This window comes from Triturus cristatus, chromosome 7 (assembly GCF_964204655.1).
Source record: "Triturus cristatus chromosome 7, aTriCri1.1, whole genome shotgun sequence".
In the NCBI taxonomy this organism is placed as follows: Eukaryota; Metazoa; Chordata; class Amphibia; order Caudata; family Salamandridae; genus Triturus; species Triturus cristatus.
Window position 1 is genome coordinate 267281124 of NC_140590.1, and position 24302 is coordinate 267305425.

At 47.0% G+C, this 24302-nt stretch overlaps 1 protein-coding gene across 2 annotated transcripts in view; it reads right to left on the reverse strand.

Annotated features, from left to right (window-relative positions):
- The window catches only part of TBC1D17 (TBC1 domain family member 17), a 556250-nt gene that overhangs the window by 489236 nt on the left and 42712 nt on the right, over positions 1 to 24302 (reverse strand). For both annotated transcript variants that reach the window (XM_085616191.1, XM_085616192.1), the window contains exon 2: positions 606 to 704. In XM_085616191.1, coding sequence (XP_085472317.1) covers positions 606 to 704 — 99 coding nt within the window. The remainder of the gene's footprint in view (positions 1 to 605; positions 705 to 24302) is intronic.

Consider the following 24302-nt stretch of genomic DNA (forward strand, 5'->3'; position numbering starts at 1 on the left):
AAGGTGGCTCTATGACTCCGCAAGACTTAGCCAGGGTTTTTTTTATGAGCTATATGATGTCTTTCGGCTTATAGTAAGAATTTCTAATTCTGCGTTGCCCTCATGTTACGCGCTCAAATAGCCCAGTATCCAGTTAACTGGGTCTGGATGGTGGGCCATTTGTCCTGAGCACCACAGATGTGCCTAGTAGAGGCACTGAATCGTCTTAACACAAACCCATGCTAACTTCCATGACTACATGTTTTCCTCAGTCATTGGTATTCTTCATGAAATGGCCTTTCAGGGGCATGCACGACAACAGGGGAAATGTCACACTGTACCTTTGGAAGTTTGTTAAAAAGCCACACAAAACAATAGTATATATGCCGACTCCAGAGAGATTGCAAAATATAAGCAGGATTAGATAAAGACAGAGGAAGACAAAGCTGATGTTAGGAGAGAAAAGGACAGAGAGGGGAATTCGAATGGTGGGACGAGGCAGAGCAAAGGGATAGGATAAAGAAAGAGGTATGCATAAATGGAGACAGTGAGAGAGAAAGCAAAAGAAAAAAATCATTACAATTAGACAAGCACTTAATAGAAGAAGCAGTGTCCTCTCCCCTTACCTTCTCAACGATCCTTATTACCCCAGCAATCAGGGAGTCTTGGTCCTGCTGCCTCTTTGCACTGGTGTGAAGGAACACGCCATCTTTCTCAAACACCACCTTAACAAGAAAGTAGCAGGTGAGAAAGTTAAGAATCCATCTTATTCTGATGTCTGGAAACTGTAACCAAATTGCTGACCGTCATACAGCAACGCTATCCTTGTACCATTAGACCTAAAACAGACATGGAACAGAGAACAATGCCAGACAGACACCATACCCTACTATGGGCAAAGCCAGTGGGGTAATGTGTGTTCATAACTGTGACCACTCGCAAAGGACCATATTTCATGAAAGTTTTCCTCTATCTATTCAGCTGACATCCCTTTGATAAGCACCATAAGATTGCCAGTCACTTCAGATCTCAATTGGTCATTCAGCTAACAAGAGATCTGGGCACGAATATCCATTTAAAGACCTGCTTCACTATATCCTGGCCTCTACTCAAACTGAATCAGTGCTGCCTGTTTAGCACTGATACATACCTTCAAAAGCAAAAGCCGCCTCTCTGCCTTCATCTGTCGAAGTGACTAACTCTGTAGTAGCACTAAAGTGCAACATAAAAATGAGAAGCTTCATTTCCCTTGTCTTAAGCTTAAAACAGCCCTCTAATCCTTGGCGTGAGGCATAAGTTTCATTGACTAATCTCACAGCAAGACACGAAAGCAACATACAAAGGTTAATGGGAAGGTAAGTTCAGCAATGTTCTGTGACATCACAATGTGTTCTGCTGGTTATCAATCTAATGAACAAGTTACTTACCTTCGGTAATGCTTTTTCTGGTGGATACAGTATCTGCCTGTGGATTCCTCACTTATGAATATCCCCTGCGCCAGCATTCTTCGGAAATATTTCGTAGCTGTCCACTCCGACGAGATCGTCACAATGCCATGGCTCCGCACGCAGCTCCGCGTGACGTCACTGGAGCCATAAGAGGGCCACGTCGGCGTGATGACTTCAGTTCCACCCATTTTTTTCGTGCCACCAAGGGCGAAACGGGCGGACCAACCATATAGAAAATGCATACATAGTACACAGTATTCACACAAATACACACAGTGTAAAGTGAAAAAGGAAAGGAAAATAAAGCAAACATTTCCTTTAAGCCTACAGAAAGGCAATGCAGAATGGCAATATGAAACAACATATTAACGAATACTTCTTTTAAGGTATAAAAGGGTGGACAACGGGGAGGCGGGTGGGTCAATGAGGAATCCACAGGCAGATACTGTATCCACCAGAAAAAGCGTTACCGAAGGTAAGTAACTTGTTCTTCTGATGGATGCATCTGCCTGTGGATTCCTCACCTTATGAATAGAATCCCACAGCAGTCCCACTCCCGGAGGAGGGTGTCCACCCTTCTATACCAAAAAGTCCTGCAAAGCAGAGCGTGCAAAATGGCTGTCCCTCCTCACTTCAGAATCTAAGCATTAATGCATCGCGAAAGTGTGGAGGGAGTCCAAAGTTGCAGCCTTACAGATGTCCAGGACAGGAACACCTCTGGACAAGGCAGAAGTAGATGACTTAGCCCAGGTGGAATGAGCTCTAATGCCTTCAGGAGGCTACTTACCAGCCAGAGCGTAGCAGATCTTGATGCACAAGACGATCCACCTGGATAAAGTGTGCTTGTGCACCGCCTTGCCCTTCATCCGTCCAGCATAGCCCACAAAGGGCTGATCATCCTGACGAAAGTCCTTTGTTCTATCAAGATAGAAACTAATCGCCCTCTTAGGGTCCAAACGGTGTAGCCTTTCCTCCTCCTTGGAAGGGTGAGGGGGAGGATAGAATGTAGGAAGGCTAATGGACTGTCCTAGATGGAAGGGAGTTACCACCTTTGGCAGAAAAGCAGCCCTGGTCCTGAGTACAATCTTTTCAGCATGTATGGTCAAAAACGGAGGCTTTGAACTCAAAGCCTGAAGCTCACTCACCCTCCTAGCCGAAGTGATAGCCACCAGAAAGACCGTTTTGAAAGCCAACAGCTATTCATAGGTTCAAACGTGGAACCCATTAAAAATGTTAACACTAAATTCAAATCCATTGGGGTATAATAAAAGGAGTGGGTGGGAACAGGTTAGTAAGCCCCTTAATGAACCTTAAAACTATTGGAGACTTAAAAAGGGACGGCTGATCAGGCAGACAAAGAAATGCCGATAAAGCCGACAAGTATCCTTTAACAGTGTCAACAGCACAACCTTGCTGGGCCAAATGAAGCAAAAAACAAAGAACATCCGAAAGATGAGCCTTTAAGGGATCAATAGACTTCTCTCCACACCATTTAACACATTTTGACCACCTGTAGGAGTAGATAGAATTGGTGGTGTGTCGCCTGACCGATAATATAACATCCACCACGTCAGGCGGGAGAGAAAAATAATTCAGGTTGCCCCTTTCAATCTCCAGGCATGAAGGTGCAGGCTCAGGAGGTGGGGGTGAAGAACCTGCCCCTCCGACTGCGAGAGGAGGTCTACCCTGAGAGGGAGACGGAGGGTGCAACGAGAAGTGAAGAAGATCTGTGTACCACACCCTTCTTGGCTAATCCGGGGCGATCAATATGACTTGGGCCCGGTCTTGGCGAATCTTCCTCAGAACCTGAGGAATCAAGGGTATGGGAGGAAACGCGTAAAGGAGTTGTGAGCTCCAACTCAACTGAAACTCGTCCCCCAATGCCTACTGCATCGGAAACTGGAGACTGCAGAATGACGGGCAATGCGCGTTCTCGAGAGTGGCAAACAGGTCCACCCGAAGTGTCCCCCACATCCGAAAGATGTGTCGAACTACCTCCGGATGAAGCCTCCACTCGTGGTCGGTGGAGAACTGCCGACTGAGACTGTCCGTACGCACGTTCAACACCCCAGCCAGATGATTTGCCATCAAGCAAATCTGATGGTCCTGAGCCCAGGACCAAAGTCGCAATGCCTCTCTGCAGAGACGGTACGACCCTACTCCACCCTGCTTGTTGACATACCACATCACGGTAGTGTTGTCTGTCAGGACTTGAACCGACTGACCGCAAAGGGAAGGGAGAAAGGCACTGAGCGCCAAACGTGTCGCCCGCAATTCCAGAAGATTGATATGAGACAATCTTTCCTCTGGAGACCAAATACCCTTGATCTCCAGATCCCCCAGATGAGCACCCCACCCTAGGGTAGAGGCATCCGTTATCACTGTGGCCACAGATGGAGGAAGATGAAAGGGCTTTCCTTGAGACAGATTGCCCTCCACACTCCACCAAGACAGATCCGCTGCAGCTTCTCTGGAGATCCTGACAGACTCCCTGAGATCTCTGTTGTGCTGATAACACTGCCTGCGGAGGCACCACTGGAGCGCCCTCATGTGCCAGCGTGCATGGTTGATCAATAGAATGCAGGAGGCGAACAGACCGAGCAGGTGAAGGACCTTCAGAACCGGAACAACCGCTTCATTGTAAAACAAGGGAATCATTTTCTGAATGTCGAGAATCCTTTGCGGAGGAGGAAGAGCTCGACACAGAGTGGTATCCAGCACCGCCCCTATGAACAGGTTGCGCTGAGAGGGCACTAGGTGAGATTTGGGTACATTTATCGAAAAACCCAAAGTGTACAACAGCTGAGCTGTTACCTGCAGATGATGAAGCACCATCTCTGGCGTCTCTGCCTCCAGAAGCCAGTCGTCCAGGTAGGGGAAAACAGGAATCCTTGACCTCCTGAGATGGGCAGCCACCACTGCCATCACCTTGGTGAAGACTCGAGGTGCAGTAGTAAGACCAAACGGAAGAACCGCAAACTGGTAGTGTTGCGACCCAACCGTAAAACTGAGATACTTCCTGTGCGACTTCAGGATTGGGATGTGAAAATACGCATCCTGCAAGTCGATGGACACCATCTAGTCCTCTTGCTGCAGCGCCAGAAGAACCTGCACTAGGGTGAACACCTTGAATCCCTCCTGCTTGAGATATAGATTCAAAATTCTGAGATCCAGGATCGGACGTAACCTGCCATCCTTTTTGGGAATCAGAAAATAACGGGAGTAGCATCCCTGACCCCTTTCCTGCTCCGGAACTACCTCTATCGCACCTTTTTTAACGGGGCAATAACATCCTTTTGGAGGAGAAGTAAATGATCCTCCGCGCAAAACCCTTGGCAAGGAGGAGGGAATTCCCTGAAGGGAAGGGTTTACCCATTTTCCACGAGATCTAGAACCCAAAGGTCCGAAGTGATTGATTTCCAATCTCGTAGAAAATGGGTAAGCCGACCTCCCACAGGACCTACATGATCCAGGATGGCGGATCTAGGGCTGCTTTCCCGCATTACCAGGAGGAGCTAGGGAGGTAGAGGAGGAGGAGGAAGGATGACGCCCGGCTCCACGTTGGCGACCTCAGCCTTTGCCCCTATAGGATTTATACAAGGGGTTCTGTTGTTGCAGCTGTTGCTGTTGAGGCTGTCTGAAATTACGAAAGGAAGACTTCCCGAAGCCTTTGTACCTTTTATAACCATAACCTCTTGACTGTGTTTGCAGACCAAAAGATTTTGCGGTGGCCTTACTGTCCTTAAATCTTTGCAAAGCCGAATCTGCCTTCTCTCCAAAAAGTCTAGATCCATCAAAAGGTAGATCAAGAAGAGCAGCTTGGACATCGGGAGAGAACCAAGAAGACCTCAACCACGCATGTCTTCTTGTTGCGATAGACGAACCCATCACTCTGGCAACAGAATCCGCCGTATCCAGGCCCGACTGGATGACCTGGCGAGCTGCAGCCTGAGAGTCCGCCAACACCTCACTGAGATTACCCCTGTCCTCCTCAGATAGCTTAGGAAGAAGCTGTTTGGCAGAGTCCATTAAGGCATGAATATATCTACCCAGGAGACAGGTGGCGTTGGTAGATTTCAGTGCCATGCTGGCTGAAGAAAAGACCTTTTTCGCAGACTGCTCCAGATTTTTGGAATCTCTGTCGACAGGAGCTTGCGGAATAGCCCCTGAGGACTGCTTCGAACAAGAAGCCCAAACCACCAAGCTCTCAGGAGAGGGGTGGGATGAAAGGAACACTGGATCTCCAGGAGCAGGCCTATATCTTCTGGACCAAGACCTCGAAACCGTAGGTGCAGAAAGAGGGTTGCGCCAAGCATCCAGTATGGGCTTGGTCAGAGCATAATTAAAGGGCAAGAGTGGTTCGACCACCGAGGACGGTGAATGGAGCACCTCCGTAAGAAGATTAGGCTTATACTCAGCCATAGGAAGCTGAAAATCTAAAAGTTCAGCCGCCTTCCTAATTACAGAATGGTAGGGAGCAACCTCCTTCGAGGGGGAAGCATTTTGAGAAACAAAGTCCCATTCCGGAGAAGCATCAAGTCCACTTGCCTCACACAAGTCCTCTAACACATCCTCTGTGTCATACACTTCTCCTTCCTCCCTCTCTTCCTGGTACTGCTCCTCCTCCAACAACCTCTGCGCCTCTCTCCTCGAGTGCATCTTCAGCGTTGACGGCGCCACACGCGGCCTCGACGGTTCAGGGAGCAGCGTCGAAGAAAGACCCACTGTGGTAAACGGCGCCGATCGAATCCGAGAAGCTTCACGGGATGGAGCCAAGGACTGCCCATACGGCGTCGACATCCTCTGAGCCGGAAAATGCCAGGACCGCGTCGCTGGCATAAAGGGCACAAAGGGGGCCTGTGGATACTGCTGAGGCACACCCAAATTATATGCCAAAGGACCCATGGGACCCGAAGGTGCACCATAGGGGCACGAGGTTCTGGCGAACATGCCATACATGGCATTAGGAAAGTGCGATAGATCCGGACCCGGTGCCGGAAACTGTGGAAGTTGAGCCGGTTTCGAAGTCCAAACGAAGCACCTCTGGAGTCGGTGCCACTGGAGCCACAGGCAGAACCACAGGACCAGAAGGAACCTCAGTCTCAACCGGATTCAACACACCCTCTGAATCTAGTGAGAATCTCGGTGTCGACGACCTCTTCGGAGTCCCCTTGTATGATGGAAAATGGACCGGAGTCGCCTGAGAAGACACTGAAGGAGAGACAAAGTCCTTTACTCGACGTCGAGGAGTTGGAGAAGGCTATCTCGACTCCACAGCCTTCAACGACCGGCGCCATGAAGCATGTCTCTTCTTCTTCTTATGCTTCCTCTTGGAGTCATGTGAAGTCGATGACCTGGACTTCGACCTTTTCCGACCCCTTTTTTCTTTTCTTGCCTTGGTTATATACAGTTTGGCCTCCCGCTCCTTTAGAGCCTTCGGGTTCATCTTCCTGCAGGAAGAACAGCCCTCGACGTCGTGGTCAGACGACAAGCACCAAAGACCGTCTTCATGCGGGTCCATGATAGACATGTGACCTCCGCATTCTTTACAGGGCTTGAAACCAGACTTCTTCGGCGCAGACATGCCAAAAGAGAAAAAGATACAATTGACAACGTATCCAGTCGAAAATATGGAGAGTCCCAGAATTTTTTTCTAGCGTCGACAGCGCGGAAAAAAGGGAACTGACGTCATCACGCCGACGTGGCCCTTTTATGGCTCCAGTGACGTCACTCGGAGCCGCGTGCGGAGCCATAGCATTGTGACGACCTCGTCGGCGTGGAGAGCTACGAACATTTTTCGAAGAATGCTGGTGCAGGGGATATTCATAAGGTGAGGAATCCACAGGCAGATGTATCCATCAGAAAGAAAATGTCAGAGGATAGTTTGGAAAACAAAGCAAACTTTCATTTTTGTTTTATTATCACAACAATCATCGACCAGAGCACTGATACAGTAAAGGAAGTATGTTCCTTAATTTAACTACCATACTAAGGTAGGCCTACAGGAAAACGAGCCAACTGCGCCTCTGAAAACCTGTAAAGATAGGCCTGTCATATGTCGACCAATCCTGTGAACGAACAGCAGTGCTGAGTAAGAAACTAAGGTCACTTTTAACTAGGCATGACACTTTGCTGACCGTGCACAGTCTGCGTTCAGTAGAACTTTTAGGCCTGCCAGCGTTTTGGTGGCACTAGGTTATCAGCCCATCTTACAGTCGACTGAAAGATCAGGGCATTTTTACATGCTTTGTCCTGGGCTCTATAGTTTTCTTACTCTATACCAGTGGTTCTTAACCTGTGTTCTGGGGTCCCGATGCCTCTTCTGGGGGCCCACAATTGTTTTACAAAAAAATTATAATATTCAAATTAATAAATTAAAATTAATAAAGTACGTACAAATAAAGAAGAAACATTTAACGTTTTTCTAAATGTTATTGTGAATTAAACTAAATATTCCAACATTTGAACATTTTATTGTGTATACATGTTTTTGTATGTTGTGTATTGTTTAGAAATTGCTTAAGTTGGGGGCCCCTGGCTTCCAATAATGACTCACTGGTGGTCCACAGCAGTCAAAAGGTTAAGAACTGCTGCTCCATACCACTTCCTTGGTGCCATCATCTGCTCTTTTACATTACTGGCCCACCTAAATGTAGATACTACACACGTTTGTCTCGTAAGTGCTCATTCCCATTTAACCAATTTCATTGCTAAATTCTCAACAGCACAACCATCATCTTCCACTGAATGACTCTACGTTATTTCGGGCTAAATAAAAAAGCACTAAATAGTTCAAAACTTCAAAATCTCATCCAGTCCTACACCTTTGAACTCTTTCCATCCCATTCTCTCCAAACAGTCCACTCCTTCCTCCTCTGTCATAAATCTGGGGGTACTATTTGAGTCTAGGAAGCACCTAAAGTTCAGAACTTTTGCAGACACTATAGTTAGAATTCAGATATTCAAAGTAAAAACGATCCACTCTCACCCTCCTACACAATTCCAAATCCCTTATTGATGAACTTGTTATGCACATGTGGATCACTGACATATTCTGCTTGTAGGTCTTCACAAATGTTCCTTCTTTCCTCTGAAAAGTGATCAAGTTATCAATGCTTGCAATTCCTGGCTTCAAGGAAATCCAAGGCCTATGTATAACCCTACATATCGCATTGTCTTGCATTTTTTATCTGTCCAGTTACCCTTTCTTCCAAGCGTCAGCGCCCTCTTCATACAAACCCCCCGTGAGCCACTTCAAGAATACCTTCACGTGCCACTTCTGGCCCCTTACTCTCTTGCATCCTTTCAGCTATGTACAGTCCAATTACCTTCTGACTAAATCTCAAAGGTTTCCTTTGATCACATTTTCTTAACATAAAGCCTCTTCAACGCCAGTGAAAAGCTAACCTGCTCTCAATACTCTTATGAATCTAACCACAAGATGCGCAGTCACAATCATCCTCAATTAATCGAGAAGCATGCTGATTTGTATGCCTTTAATGTTAGAATCCAGAGACTCATGCACCTACCCAATACTTCGCCTAATTGTTTGCACCACCAACCAAAGTACATTAATACAATGTGTATCATTGTGTCTTATAGCTATGAAAATAGTGTTTTGCCAGAAAAGCTCTGAGCAGAACACAACTGATTAAAAGGACTTCACATTAATATTTAACTAGTTGCTTGAGGGGTTTGGTCCACAAGTGCATTTCAATAAGAGCACACAGCCTGCAGAAATGTTATTGAACTGACGTACCCTGTTTTCCCACACCCGAAACTGTCATCAACCCAGACATGCCTATCATATAGTAAAGTGGGCTAATCTGTGCATCCTCAATTTCCATGGGCAATCCAGTAAAATTGAGAATCGGAAAAAATTCCCGATTTTACTGTCAACTCACTCAACCACGGCCAGTTCAAATATCAGATCTTCAATTACCAAATGACCCCAAAGTCTGTAGAGAGAATGGAAGCTGGAAAAATCTCTAGGACTCGGTCCCGAAAGCACGCACTACCTCTTTTTTAGGTCGAAGCCTACTATACAGCTCAGCTGTCTGGTTTGCTGAAGTCATCTCGGGAATATTCAGAAAGCTTCCCTGGGAATGCGTTTTGCTGTTTGCTTACCACTGTTAGTAAGTCACAAATCCTTGCATTATATTTACAGGCTTCATTTGCTTTAGGCTGTCCAGTTTCAGTTTGTCCCTTCCCTTGACCAAACCTTGCTAACTGTATCCTTCTGAGATCTAATTTTCTGTGAACAGGCCTTCAATGCTTGTTCTTGTCTTGTCACATTTGCTGTGTGCATTTAAACACAAAGGACAAATGTCAGGTTCTGGCTTCTAAGGAAGCTTGGTGCGTACTTTTTTCTGTGACTTGAAAGTGAGAGCGTTTGTAGGGAAGAAAGAGGAATAAAGATTACTCCCCCAGGAAAGCCAGCTCCTGCCCCATCTATGCTATAATTTATGAGGCTGTAACATAACCCTTAAAACAGACCTGCAGGGCGTAGGTACACACAAATTCTGTGGTAACAAATTTTAATGTAGAGGTTCTTCTGTCAAAGCACTGTTGGATCTTGCGCAATATGACCCTCTAGTGAATGTCCAATGATCTTTCTGTTTACATTCAACGAGTCTGAGTAACCTAACACTTTTAATAACAACACACATTGGCAAACCAAAAGGTGTAGCCTACAGAACTACACTTAGTGAGCAACAACCTCAGTATGTGCAACAATTGCAGTAGCACTGTGCCATAAAATCCTAGACAACAAGGGCGTGGCCAAAATCGCGACTGAGTAGGACATGCCTGCTTGTCGCTCCGCCCCGCCACAGGGCCTAATGCCTCAAATACTGATTAACTGAGCTCCAGAGGCGGACCGGGACCTCCTCCTCACCTCAGAAGCACCTGTGCCGAAATCGGAGCTGAGCCATGGCAAGGGAGAGCGTTTGTGGCCCCTGCCGCGTCTTGCCTTGGTCTCCCCCGCTGAAAGACTAAGCGAGCCAGGCAAAGCAGCTTACGACAGGCCCTGGATGCGCTGCCTGTGAAGAGGCGGGGCCAGTAACAGAGCGAATGAGGAGAGGCCCAGTAGATACAGCGGAGGCAGAGGACAGCTCCTCCAGCGGTCAAGAGAGGAAGCCCAGATCTCCACCTTGGAAGAGGATCCAGCAAAGAGATACTGGTGGCTGTGCAGAGATCTCCCACCACCCCTGCAGAGGAGCTTTGGGCGAGGTTAGTCGCACTCCCAGTGAGAAGGGGGGGGGGGTCTCAAACGGCCTGCTTAAGATTAAAGATAGGGGCGGAGACTCGCGAGCAGAGAAACACAAGCAACCGCTCTTTCAGGCTCTGATGGCCTGATTCACGCAGTTGTGCTGTGGGGCCCGGTCCCGATCTCGATCGTTGAAGGAGGGGGCGAGGAGGCAGACTCAACATGGCCCCTCGACTAGAGTGAGCCAGCCTGAAGGCCCAAGCCAGAGTGATGGACACTACCCAGGGGCAGCAGTACAGATAACCCCCCCTAACCACCCTACATAGGCCCCACCAGCAGACACTCTGCACCAGGGCCCGGGGGAGGAGAGGAAGCGGACCTGAGTGGCGCCTACGCCGACCCCCACAATTGACACTCCACCAGATTTGTGGCAGCGGCAGCCTCTTACTGTGCCTACAACAACCACTTCAAGTAGTAAACGTAGTGCCCCCAGCTACACTGAGACAATCATCCCATAGGGGTTGAAACCTCAAGAACAAAAGATGGAATCCGGGAAAACGAAGAAAGAGTGCTCAGTGAATGAGCTCCTACTAAAAACACCCTCTGCCAGCACCGACATACAACACCCACCAACGGGGCCTTCGATGGATGTGGGAGTGGATGACTCTGAGCCTCCCATCACACGCTCCTTTCTTGAAACATTGTCTGCCCCGCTAAAAAACGACCTACAGACTATGAAAAAAGAGCTGGCTCAAGAAATTAGGGTGGGGTGCAAGGATCTCGACTCGCTGGGGGACAGAGTGGACTCGGAGACACAAAACGCTCAGGGATGACGAGATAGAGCAACTACAACAAGAAGTCCTCCGCCTCAGGGACCAACATCTGGACCTACAGTCATATGCAGAGGACTTGGAAAATCGCTCCAGGCGGACCAACATATGAATTCGGGGGGGTCCCGCACGGAATGGAGGGACAAGACATTGCTCTGTTTGTGGAGGAACTTTTCCGCTCTATCCCTGGAGCTCCGCCAGACCAAAAAATCAAACTCGACCACACGCACAGAGCTGGCCCGAGGGGGCCATCTCGGGCCCCCCTAGCGGACACACTTACATGTGTCCATGACTTTCAGCTCAAAGAACGCATTTTGCGGAAAGCCAGAGACAATCACCCAATTGAGTTCCGGGGCCACAAACCCCTACTCTATCAAGACCTCGCTACATCAACGTTGCAAAAAAGGAGAGAGTTCCGGCCGGTCACACTTTACCTGCGGACCAAAGAGGTGCCATACTCCTGGGTCCATCCGTTCTGACTAATATTCCAATGGGAAGGGAAGACACACCAGATCCACTCACTACAGGAAGCCCGGCAGTTATTTAACATGGAGGAAGAAGCACAAGGAGACAATCTAGGGTCGGGCAGTGGGGCTGGACTCCCAAGGGACCGTAAATGGCAGACAGTGAATCGTTCGCAAACCCACCAGGGGCCGGACTTTAAAATGATCGCTAGAGAGAGAAAGGCGGTGCTGGCAATCCTGGTGGAGGATTCTGGCCACCCTGAATGAGCAACAAGGCGCTGCACCAGGATTAGCTCACGAGGGGTTTGGTCTGGGATCCAACGGCCCTCTTCCTGCACGCCCCCCCCCCTCTGACGGTGGGAAGACTCGGGCGCGACGGACGGCGGAGCGGTCCCTGCTGACATCTCAGGCCCCCACTCATGGGTTTAACCACCCAGGACACTCCACATGTTCAACAGTTGTTTTTTATTAGTATTGTTTTAACGGGGCTTGGTCCTTCTCTCTGTCCAGACATGCATGCTATGCACCAAAGAAGTACCCATAAGGCAACATCAATAATTCTAATCGTCAGTAGATATGACTTCCGGATAATCTCTGCTATTCTAAGATATAGAGTAATGTCCTATCGCTATCTACGTAGCATGAGTAGATGACCACACAATTTAGAATAGTCTCACTGAACGTGAAGGGCGTCAATAATCAGATTAAAAGGCGAGCCATCCTGTCATACCGCGAAAACACTGGACCACACATTTGTCTCCTTCAAGAGACGAATCTACTCCCCGGGGTCACATTCAGACTTCGCTCCAAGGCATTCCCCAACCAACTCTTCTCATCTCACACAACAAAAACGGCAGGGGTGGCTATTCTTATTTCCTCCAAGTTCACCGGGCGTGTAGGCCTCAAACAGGCAGAACTCAAGGGCAGACTATTGACCTATACAATCCAGATAGGCCCCCACACTCTTACTTTAGTTACTATAGTTACTGCTCTGTATATGCGCTAAACGATGGTCAGGAGGGGTTCTTACGCAAGTCAGTAATGACAGCAAGACAGGATAATAATCGGGGGCGACCTCAATCTAGCTTTCAACAACATTACGGATAGATGAGCCTAGTGACAGGGGCAGTCCGGAGCCTTTACAGAGGATGGCAAGCGCATGCTTGCAGACGCAGGACTGACAGATGTTTGGAGCAACCTACACCCCACAGATAGCGAATACACCTTCTACTCCCACTAGACTTAGGCCAGGATCGATTATTTTCTAGCCACGGAACCTGTGTTGCCCCAGGTACAACAGATAAACATCCTGCCTTGTTCGCTCTCAGACCACTCTGCAGTGAGCCTGACACTAGCCCTTCCAGACACCCACCCTCCACTACGGACCTGGCGGCTTACAGACACCAGGCTCCACCGCCCAGAAGTTGTAAAACAAATTACGAAAACGATGACAGACTATTTAGACACGAACTACAATCCTGAAACCCCTATAGCAATCCTGTGGGACACCCTGAAGGCAGTTGTCAGGGGGGAATTCATTGCTATTGCCGCATCAGACAAAAGGATTCGCAGAGAGAAGAGAGACTTACTCACCCAGAAAGCCCAAGAGTTGGAGCGCATACATCAAAGGACAGATACTCCCAGGATCTGGCAACAACTAGAGGCCACCCACGCCCAAATAGCAGGATTAGAATTGGACAGGCTGAATATGCAGCACTGAGATTGAGGCACAAGTTCTACACAGGGGGAGACAGAAGCAGGAGATTGATAGCTAGTAAACTGAGAGTGCAGAGACAGGCCTTCGATTTCCCATCTGTGGTTGATTCACTCGGGCAGGAACACACTTCGGATCAGAACATCGTGGATACGTTCCGCCATTACTACACAGAGCTCTATGGAGCCCAACAACTCTCCCGGGATGCTCCGACCCTGTATCTGCAAGGGGTTAGCACAACAAAACTTCAGCCAGATCAGGCTGAATCATTCGAAGCCCCGATCAGAATAGAGGAGGTTATCACAGCTATTGCCAGGCTGAAAATACTTAAATCCCCTGGCCCTGACAGGTTTCCCTCTCTTTTCTATAAAACTTTCTGATCCTCATTGGCTCCTGTGCTGGTGAGGGTGTTCAAATCCATTGGGGCTTCATCTGCTCTACCGCCAACAATGCTGGAGGCATCAGTAGTGGTGATACCTAAGCCTGACAAGGATAAAAAAACACTGCGAGTCCTACAGGCCAATTTCCCTTCCCAATGTAGACTTTAAACTTCTTAGGGAGATACTTGCACAGGACCTCTCCCCCCTCCTACCGGGTCTGATAGACCCAAACCAAGTGGGCAATGTGTCTAGCTGCCAATGCGCTGATAATACAAAACGCCTGTTGGACATCATACAAAAAGCCCAACGTTATGAAACTGAACGCATGATCCTTTCTATTGATGCAGAAAAGGCATTCAATAGGGTACACTGGCCATATCTAGGGTGACCTTGAGACATTTTGGCATCCCAGAGAAATTCCTGACCTGGAGTTTAAGCAGTTATTCTACCCCATCTACAACTGTCCGGGTGAACGGATACTCTTCAGCCCCCTTTCCTATCCAACAAGGCACTAGGTAGGGATGTCCTCTCTCCCCACTCCTCTTTGCTCTCTATATGGAGCCAATGGCCCAAAGGATACGTGACAATCCTTTAGTGTCTGGGGTGAACTTTGGAGGAGAGGAACCTACGATCAGCCTGTACGCGGATGATATAGTAGCCACCCTAGAGAATCCCAAAATATCTCTACCTGCCTTCCTGGAGGAATTAGAACTCTTCTCACAAGCGGCGAGCTTTATGGTCAACGTCCACAAATCTCAAGCACTTAGTCTGTCCCTAACCACAGCAACAATAGCGGTCTTGAAGCACGATTACTACTTACAGTGAGGCAAGGAAGAAATACCCTACCTCGACAACAAACTCACAGCTAATACACAACGCACCACCTCGCTCAACTACACTGCACTACTCCAACAGATGCAGGAATGCCTACGAAGATGGAGGCCATACTCTCTATCGTGGGTAGGCCGCATCGCAGCGGTTAAGATGACAATCTTGCCGAAGGTTTTATTCCTTTTCCAAGTCCTCCTATTAGAACCCCCACCTGGAGTCATATGCTCATTCCATAGGGACCTGGAACACTTTATCTGGTGTGACAAGAGACCAAGACTTCACAGAGAATTATGTTACCAATCCCCGAGGGAAGGACGCTAAGCCATCTCAAACTTGCCGGAGTATTACTGGGCTGTCCAACTAAGAGCGTTCGTGGAGTGGTCGCGCCCAAAACCCAAAAAGCACTGGCTTTTCATGGATAGGGCAGTGGCAGGTCGAGTTCTCTGGGGGATTCCCTTTCTTATCAGGGATTCCCGCCCCCGTAATCTCGATCTCTCGGAGGTCACACGAGCTCCTATGAGGGCATGGGATAGAGTAGCCAAGACTCGAGCGTTAACGACCTTTCCCTCACCGTTGACCCCGATCGTGGGTAATGCTGCCTTCACGCCTGGCCAAGCGGCAGAGACCTATGGCCAGTGGTCCACAGAAAGTCATAGGTCTATGGCCCACTTTTTCGATGCTAATGGCCTCCTCACATTTGAGGATTTCCGCTCACAGCAGAACCTCTGAACGCTTTCGATACCACAAGATTATACACTGGGTACTGCAAGCGGGGGTACGCAAGAAGGCACAGAGACAACTTACTCCCTTTGAAAAATGGTTGGTGAACAAGCACACACACTCCCGCCTAATCACCGAGATATATAGCTTCCTCAGGGGGGCCCGAAGACTGCTAAATCCCCAAGGCAACAGAGGTGGGAAAGGGAAATTGGGAGAACTCTGTCAGGAAAAGACTGGGCAGATATATACCTAAGAGGGCGTCACACAGCTCGAAACGTCGCTAGCATAGAAACTGCCACTAAAATAGTTACCTACATGCACTTAACCCCTCAAAATCTTCATAGAGGTAATCCGGACAAGACCCCCTGTGCTGGAGAGCATGCGAATTGCCAGGTACACTAACCCATCTATTGTGAGAAAGCCCTCACATTTCCAGCTACTGGACACAAGGCTAGATGACATTGACAAACATTTTGATACTCAAATCCCTCGCTTTCCAGCATATGTGTTATTGGGCCTACCAAATGCCCTCACTTTCCGCCTAAGACACGAAGGGGCCAGACAGATGGCCTTGGCTCTTGTGGTAGCCCACCAGAATATTCTGACTCACTGGGGGACAACTAAATTCCCTACACACCTAGGATGGTTACACCACTTATGGCAGACTCTGGGATGGAAAGAATGTCTCTTGCCCTTACAAACCAATCAACCTCGTTTCAAGATCTCTGGGGACCAATTTTGGCCTTACTAACCACCAAATTTAGGGAACTAACCTGTCCCAAATATCTGCGCTTACTACGAACCCACACAGCCCGTATCGGACACAGCAATCAAACCAGCACGATCGACCTAGATGCACACAAGGACCCAAGGCCACAAGTGATTAGAGAGAGAACCCACTTTTTGTTCTTTCTTCCTTCCAGGGGGTGGAGGGAGTTGAGGGGTTTGTAGTAATTTCATTTAAGAAGAAACCCTGTACACAGGGCCATCAGATATGTTCATATAATTGCTGTGATTATCGTTAATAATTCTTGTTTTGAAATCAATAAAGAAATTTAAAACCAAAAAGCTAGAAAACCCAGATTATTGCTTTCACAAAACTACAAACAGGTGCATGGAAACAAACTACATTATTTACACTACAGCCTTAAACATCCAGCCTATGCCAAAAGATCGTTTTATACTATTTGGTGGATGTGTGTGTTGTCAAAAATGAAAAAGGTGAGCATGTTCCACTGAAACAACACCGGCCTACCACCAGGGCTGGCTTTAGTAATGCTGGTGTCTGGTGCGACACTATGTCACTTCATTCTATGCCTCTCTACTCTACTCACTCCGCACCACTCTAGTCTATGCCAGTGCACTCTACCATGCACCACAGCACTCTTCACCACTGCACTATACACCACTCTAGTCTAGGCCACTTCACTCTGCGACACTGCACTCTATGTCACTACTCTATGCCACTGCACTCTATCTTGCACCACTCCACTCTTCCCTGCACCACTTCACTGTACTCTGAAACAATCTATTCTATACCACTGTACTCTACTAGACTCTGTGGCACTCTATTTACTTTACACTACACCACTGAGCTTTACACCACTACTTTATGTTACTGCACTCTACTCTGCACCCCTCCACTCTACCCTGCACCACTTCACACCACTTTAGTCTACTCTGAAACAATCTACTCTATACCACTGCACTCTACGCCATATTACTCAACTCTGTGCCTCTCTACGCCACTGCACTCTACGCTTCACCACTACACTCTGCACCACTTTATGCTACTGCCCTCTACACTATTGAACTCTATACTAATGCACTCAACACCACAGCACTCTGCTTCAACTATTCTGAACCACTGCACTCTATGCTACTCTACTGTACAACACTCTACGCCACTCTATTCTACTTTGCACCAATGTACTCTAAGTCAAGGTACTCGGGGCCACCACACTCTGTGCCAGTCTACTTTGCAAGACTGCACTCTCGGCCACTGAAATCAATGCCTCTCTACTGTGCATCCCTGCAAGCTATGCCAGTCTATACTATTGTGCTCTGTCACTGCACTCCACACCACACCACTCTGTTGTACCCTGTACCACTGAACTTTACGCCACTGCTCTCTTCACCACTCTACTCTGCACCACTTTACTCTATGCCACTGCACTCTACGCCACTGCACTCTACGCCACTGCACTCTACGCCACTGCACTCTACGCCACTGCACTCTACGCCACTGCACTCTACGCCACTGCACTCTACGCCACTGCACTCTACGCCACTGCACTCTACGCCACTGCACTCTACGCCACTGCACTCTACGCCACTACACTCTACGCCACTACACTCTACGCCACTACACTCTGCATCACTCCAAGCCACTCTAAACTATTCAGCACTACTGCACTCTACTCTGTACCGCCTCACTCTACACCACTGCACTCTACTTTGAAATAATCTACTCTACGCCACTGCACTATACTCTGCACCACTCTATGTCAATGCACTCTACATTGATTCATTCTACACCACTTTACTCAAAACCACTGCACTCTGTGCCAATCTACTCTGAACCACTGTGTTTTACGCCACTTCAATCTAGGCTGCTCTACGAGACTACACTCTGCGATACTCCACTCGTTGATGCTCTACTCCATTTAACTCTACTCCACTTTATGACACTCTACAACACTTTACTCCACTCTACTCTATGCCACTCTACAACACTACTCCACTCTACGATGGTCTAGGCAACTCCCTCTAAGCAATTTTAATCGACTCTATTTTACAACACACTACTCTACTCCACTCTATGCCACTTCACTCTACAACACTTTTCTCCACTCTATGCCATTCCACTCTTATACACTACTCCACTCTATGCCACTCCACGAAACTCTACACTGCTCTATGCCACTCTACTCCACAACACTCTACGGAACACCCTCTATGTCACTACACTCTGCTCCGCTCTACACCACACCACGCCACGCCACTATATGCCACTCCACAACACTATGCTCCTCTCTGACACTCTAAGCCACTCAACTCCATTCTACGTCCTTCCATTTTAAGTCAATTTACTCCCTCCATAACACTCCACGCCACTCCATGACACCCCGCTTCACTCCACACTACTCAACTCTACACCACTCCAAGCCACTCCATAACACTCTACTCTACTCCACTTTACAACACTCCACACCACTGTCCTTTACCCCACTACCTTTTAGCCATGCTGAACAGCAGCCACGCTGGTGTGCAACATGACTAAAATATATTGGCAAAGTCAATAGCTCTTGCAAAGTCAAGACCTATTGGCTTTGCAAATGATTGGTCCTCTTTTTGTTCTTTATCTTGTTCTTTCTGTTTGTTTGCTTATTTAATTTTCCTAGAGGCTTTTGGTGTTAGTTAGAGATTTGGGTGAAATTCACCCTTGATCATTCCACAAGAGACCCTAGGCTGGCACTGTGTTTCATGCATATGCCATCTAATAAAATAGTTTGTTTATTTGCAGTTTTAGACAGAGCAAACTTGACTCTGTGTTTTTCATGAGCACCTGATTACACTACACATTTTTAGGTCGAGCCTAGCGCAGCGCGCATGCGCTGCTCTAGGAAAACGACCTCTTGGAATCACTCTGGACTTTTCACACGCTCGTGTGTGTGTGGTTTTGTTTTTAGCATTTTTTTTATTGGGCTTTGCGCGCATCTTTCTAAAAAGACAGCACGCAATTGGGCAACGGCGGGTGCATGTCTCACCTTTCCCAGGAAATGTATCCGCCCACGACCAACGGCTTGCGGTTACGAGCAGGGGTGCCATCTTTTCGGGGTCATGTCACCATCTGTTTTTAATTAGCGCGTTCGCTGAGCTGCCGTGCTCACTCGCCCCCGCTTCTCTCTTGCGCCATTCTCTTTAACCAACCCACATGCACACGCAGAGCTCTGCCAATGCTCTGTTTGCAATGAGAAACTTGTGCATTCGCTGTCATGCTAGGCCCATTGCTGTTGACTTGTATAAGGAGCAAGGCAGCAGAATAGTGTTTTTACAGTGGCAGCCGAGGCAGAGGTAAGCGAGGCCTCTGCTTACACACACGGCTCCTGATTTTCTCTACTGTGCTCGCTTTTTGATTTGGTAATGGCATTATATAATGCAATCTTAAATTTAAGGCAAGCACCCTCTTAATCTTATGTTTGACCTCACAACCACAGGTTCGAACCTCAGCGCGTCTGCTCAACCTTTCATCTTACTAGAGGCCGACGGACTAATTAACATTCATTTGGTCGGCAATAAACATCTGTTACTCGGCACCAAGGTGCAGCATACTCCAGCCCCGCCTTCACTTGCACACTGGGATAACTCACTTTCGCCTCCTTTCAATTCATCTCCTGATTTTCAATACTGTACTCGCTTTCTGATTTGGTACTGGCATTATATAATAGGAGCCAGAAGCGGCGGCGCGCAGGCAGCCATCTGTTTTGGGTCAGGTTTCATTTTTAGACCATGCCGCTTTCATTAGAAGGTGCGTCACCTTCACCCCACCTCCACAAGAGTGTGCTTTCATTTTCTCTAAAACACAAAGGAACAGAAACAAAATCAATACGGTGACATCTTACTTTTCAACGGAATCGTCAACACCGTCTGAGCGTGCCTTGGCCAACAAGCCTACCCTGGAAGGCAACAAGCAGCTGCTACAGTAGTTAAAGCTCCTTAACCCCTTCAGCGCGGCTCGGATTACCGCGGTGTGCTGAAGATTCTATTGCGCGGGCGGGGCCCATGACAGAGCGGTTCCGTTATACGCACAGCGCAACCGACGCGCATGACGGAACCGCTCCATCATGCGCATCGAAGGGGTTAAAGACCACTCATGTCTTGGGGAGGAAGGGAACGATCCTCGTGGGGTTTCAGTAAATAGCTACATTGTAATGCTTAACCACTTGTTGACCGGATGATCATGCTTCTGGTTAAACAAAACAGAAGAACGTTAGCAATCAGCATTTTACCCTAACTGTTGTGGAGAAAAACTAAACATCTACAGCAGGTAGGCACAGCATACCTTGACAGAGTGCATCTTTTCGCTCCCCCACCTCAGAAATCTGCAAGCACTTCTCCTTTCATTCCTTTTTATTTTTTTGCATTATGTAGCGCAAATGAAGGTATCAAAGTACTTTACATAAGTACTAGTTCCATTACAGAAATCTGCCCGGTGGGTGATAATGTGCTGCATGGCTAAACACGTATAAACTCCCAAAGGCGAGACATATTGGCTATGCCAATGCTTTTTTTTTTTATGTGCCACAGGAATATTGAATGATTAGGCCAGAATCGCAGGATGTTGAGCCAAGAAAGGCCAGGACTCAAGCCTAGTTCCCCAGTTCCAAGGTCAGCAGCTCTGGCTGTCAGTACACATATCCTCCCACTCGGAAATGGATTGTAAACTTTTTTTTAGGAACACTGGAATGCAGGTAATGTTTACTGAGCCCTTGTAATTTCGGCACATTTTTTCTTGATTTAAGCTCAAACTCGGAATCTCGCTTGAGCTCAAGGACGACCTACATTCGCCAGTATCAAGTGCTTTAGTTAGTACTGGGCAGTTATATGGTGATTAAAATGTGTACATGTAAGGTTCTAGGCCAACTTCAGTAAGCAGGATAGTTGATAGTTGTTAGCTGGCTGCCAACTCAGGGCAAGTCAGGACAAAGCTCATGAATGAAGATACTGTGCAGACTCAATCAAGTGCACACAATGTAATTTAGGTAAATCGTAAAAATGCAATGTGTGTCCAATAGGTACCCGTTGAATACTAATCCATATAGCAGATAACGGCAATGGGTCACTCTGTGTCCCATCTGCTGCAGGGTGGTGGTCATTTTAACTCTCTTTGTAGCGAGGTTCCTGGGGGAATTATGCCCCTGCTTTCATTTGATCTTTAACTACTGACTCTACTATACATACTTGTGTGCTCCCTTTGACCAACAATGTCAGCACTGTTATCTTTCCTTTTGCCTTTACTTCCTTTCACAACTTCATGCACCTGCTCATACTGGATCCTGGTGTTTGTGGGAGTTGGCAGGTTGAACAGTGAACCATAACTCGACTAGTGCCATTATGAAGTCGTTCTTTGTCGCAGAAAGGACTGCTTTCTTGTCACATAGCTCACTTTCCAAGTGGATTTAAACTAGTCCTTCGTGGCGTTCCCTCCACCAACCTCTTGCCGTAAGGTCTTTCATATGCCATGTGTATACAAGAATTCTTTGAGAAAGGGGTTATTGCGTTACTACACTTGCAGCATACTTTTTTAAGCAGGCACTTCTGGTGCTATTTGGAATTACTGCCAAGAGGGCATCTCTATAGTCTGTAACCAATGTTATTGATGAGATAATGGGACTTATATAAGGGGTTTCCTTGATTCAAGAATGTAAAGGACTATGCCCAGCCTTCGATTATCAGTGATGTTGCACAAGACTAGAAAATAACCACAGATGGAGCACTTGGGCAAAAGGCAGATCAACAGTGATCCAGAACCAACCACATGGGTCAGATAGGTTAGTAATTAGCTGTCTCACTGAAAAGAGTGCGACTGGCAAAGAAACCTGTGGTATGACTTAGATGCAAATGAATTCAGGAGAATAACCACCTCTTCCCCCACACCCACCAGAATTATTATACTCATGGTAACAGCAACTCGATGGTCAGGGAATTAAAGGAGTATATTCCGGGACCCTCATAATGAAGCCCTAAGTATTAATCTTGGATTGTTGTGTTGCTTAGCCCCACAAAAACACAACTTTGTGAAAAAGTTAAGTCATTTTGGTAGTACTATTCTTTCCTGTCTCAATTCACTTCCTAGCACAGAAGAACTTACCGATGTGAGAATATCCTTTTAGTGGATAGCATACATGCCAACGACTCGATTCAGTTGGAAAACTCCCTATTTCAAAAATGGCTTTATTTTGGCATTCTACTGTCTGTTATTGCCTCTGCTTCAATAGAAGTCAATAGGGAAAACAAATTCTCCAGATTTGTTTTTAAATGTCCACCTGTCCTCCTATTTTAAAATGTTGGCATGTATGGGATAGGGAGAAACCCTAGTTAACCAGCAGCAGTGGTAAATGAGAGATAACATCTTCCATGAAGAGCTAGGAACAGCACCTAATTCGAATGGTTACATCTCCTCTCTAAAACAGGTAGGGATCAGCTCATACGCACCAACCACTTATTAGGAGAAAAGTATACTCATTCACTAGAACACCAACAACCCTTTCACAGCCAGGGAAACTCTAGCCAGAATGCAGCACCAAAAAGTGCATGTCCCAGTATTTACCAGGCCTATTTCACGCATTAAATTCCATCAGGTTTGCCGTGTCAAAATTACTTTGTGCAATAAACATGGCAACTCTAATTAGTGTGCAAATAGGTGTTTGCGCAGGCATCCACTGCAAAAGTGCAAAATGATCCTTAGGTACCGCCTAATGTAGGGGGCGCAGGGAAACGCTGCAAATGGACATCATCTTTTATAGTTGAATTGAATAAATCTCAACTCAACAAACAAACGCCTCAAGATAAGACCTATACATGCAGCCAGGCCACCTGCTCCATCTGAAACCACTAACTTATAGCTGGCCAACTGCAGGAAGGGGGTAAAGGCAGACAAAGGGACATAATTCCCATGGATTAGCATGGCGAGGCCTTCCCTGGCTGCCCCGCTAACTATAATCAAAATCCTCAAATTGACAGTGCTTTAGGATTGGACCGAAGAAGCACGGATATAAGCAGCAACTTTGAAATAGGGTCCCTCACTGCAGAAAGAGACCGAGCTAAAACAAGCAAGAAACCTTTGAAAAGGGACATTTTGGCATCGTAAAAATCAGAAAGAAACAACGCCGAGCATCGTTACGAAAATACCTAGAGCATTACTTCACAGAAAATTATAATGAGGATGTAACATGGGACACTAGGGGTGACATGGGGAGTCTTGATCGCTCACGCCTCTACCTTTCTGAGGCTAGAAAAGGAAAACAAATTGAAAACAGTTTAGCACAATTGGAGGCACAACACAAACATAATTGCTTGCAGAGGACAGGCAGGACTCTGAGCAAGGTCTGAGTGGAACCTATACATTAAAGATGGGGCTAAAAATTACTAATCATAAATCAAAACATTTATGAAAAGGGTGGCCACCTCTTAGAATGCAAAGAGGGATAGCTTTGAACTAGGAATCGCATTACTAAAATTACAGCTGAATATGGTACCGCCCACAAAATTAATTTAAGTATTCTTTAAGAATTCTGGCCCTACTATTCTACATTATACATTGTTGATTTCCATTGCCTGGATTTTAAACTAAGATAAACAATGTCACCCGTGCTGCCCCCTTGAAATCAGAAACACTAAACCTTGCAGTTCTTGAAGCACATATCAAAATGGACAAGATCCGCAGAGCAAGCACATTTTTGGCTTCGTTTTATATAGCTTGCCAGGAACTACTAGCAGGCCCACGATCTAAACTATATAAGTATTTTTTAATCTCTAAAACAGTCACAAAATGTATGACTAAATCAATGATCATGCTAATACCAAGGCCTAATAAGGACCAAGCTTAGTGCAGTACATGCTGGTTGCAGGCATAGAGAGGATTCAGGATCTTTTGATCTCCTCTATCAAATGAGGATTTGTGATCAATCGCAAAACAGGAGAAATTATTCTTCTCTCACTAGAC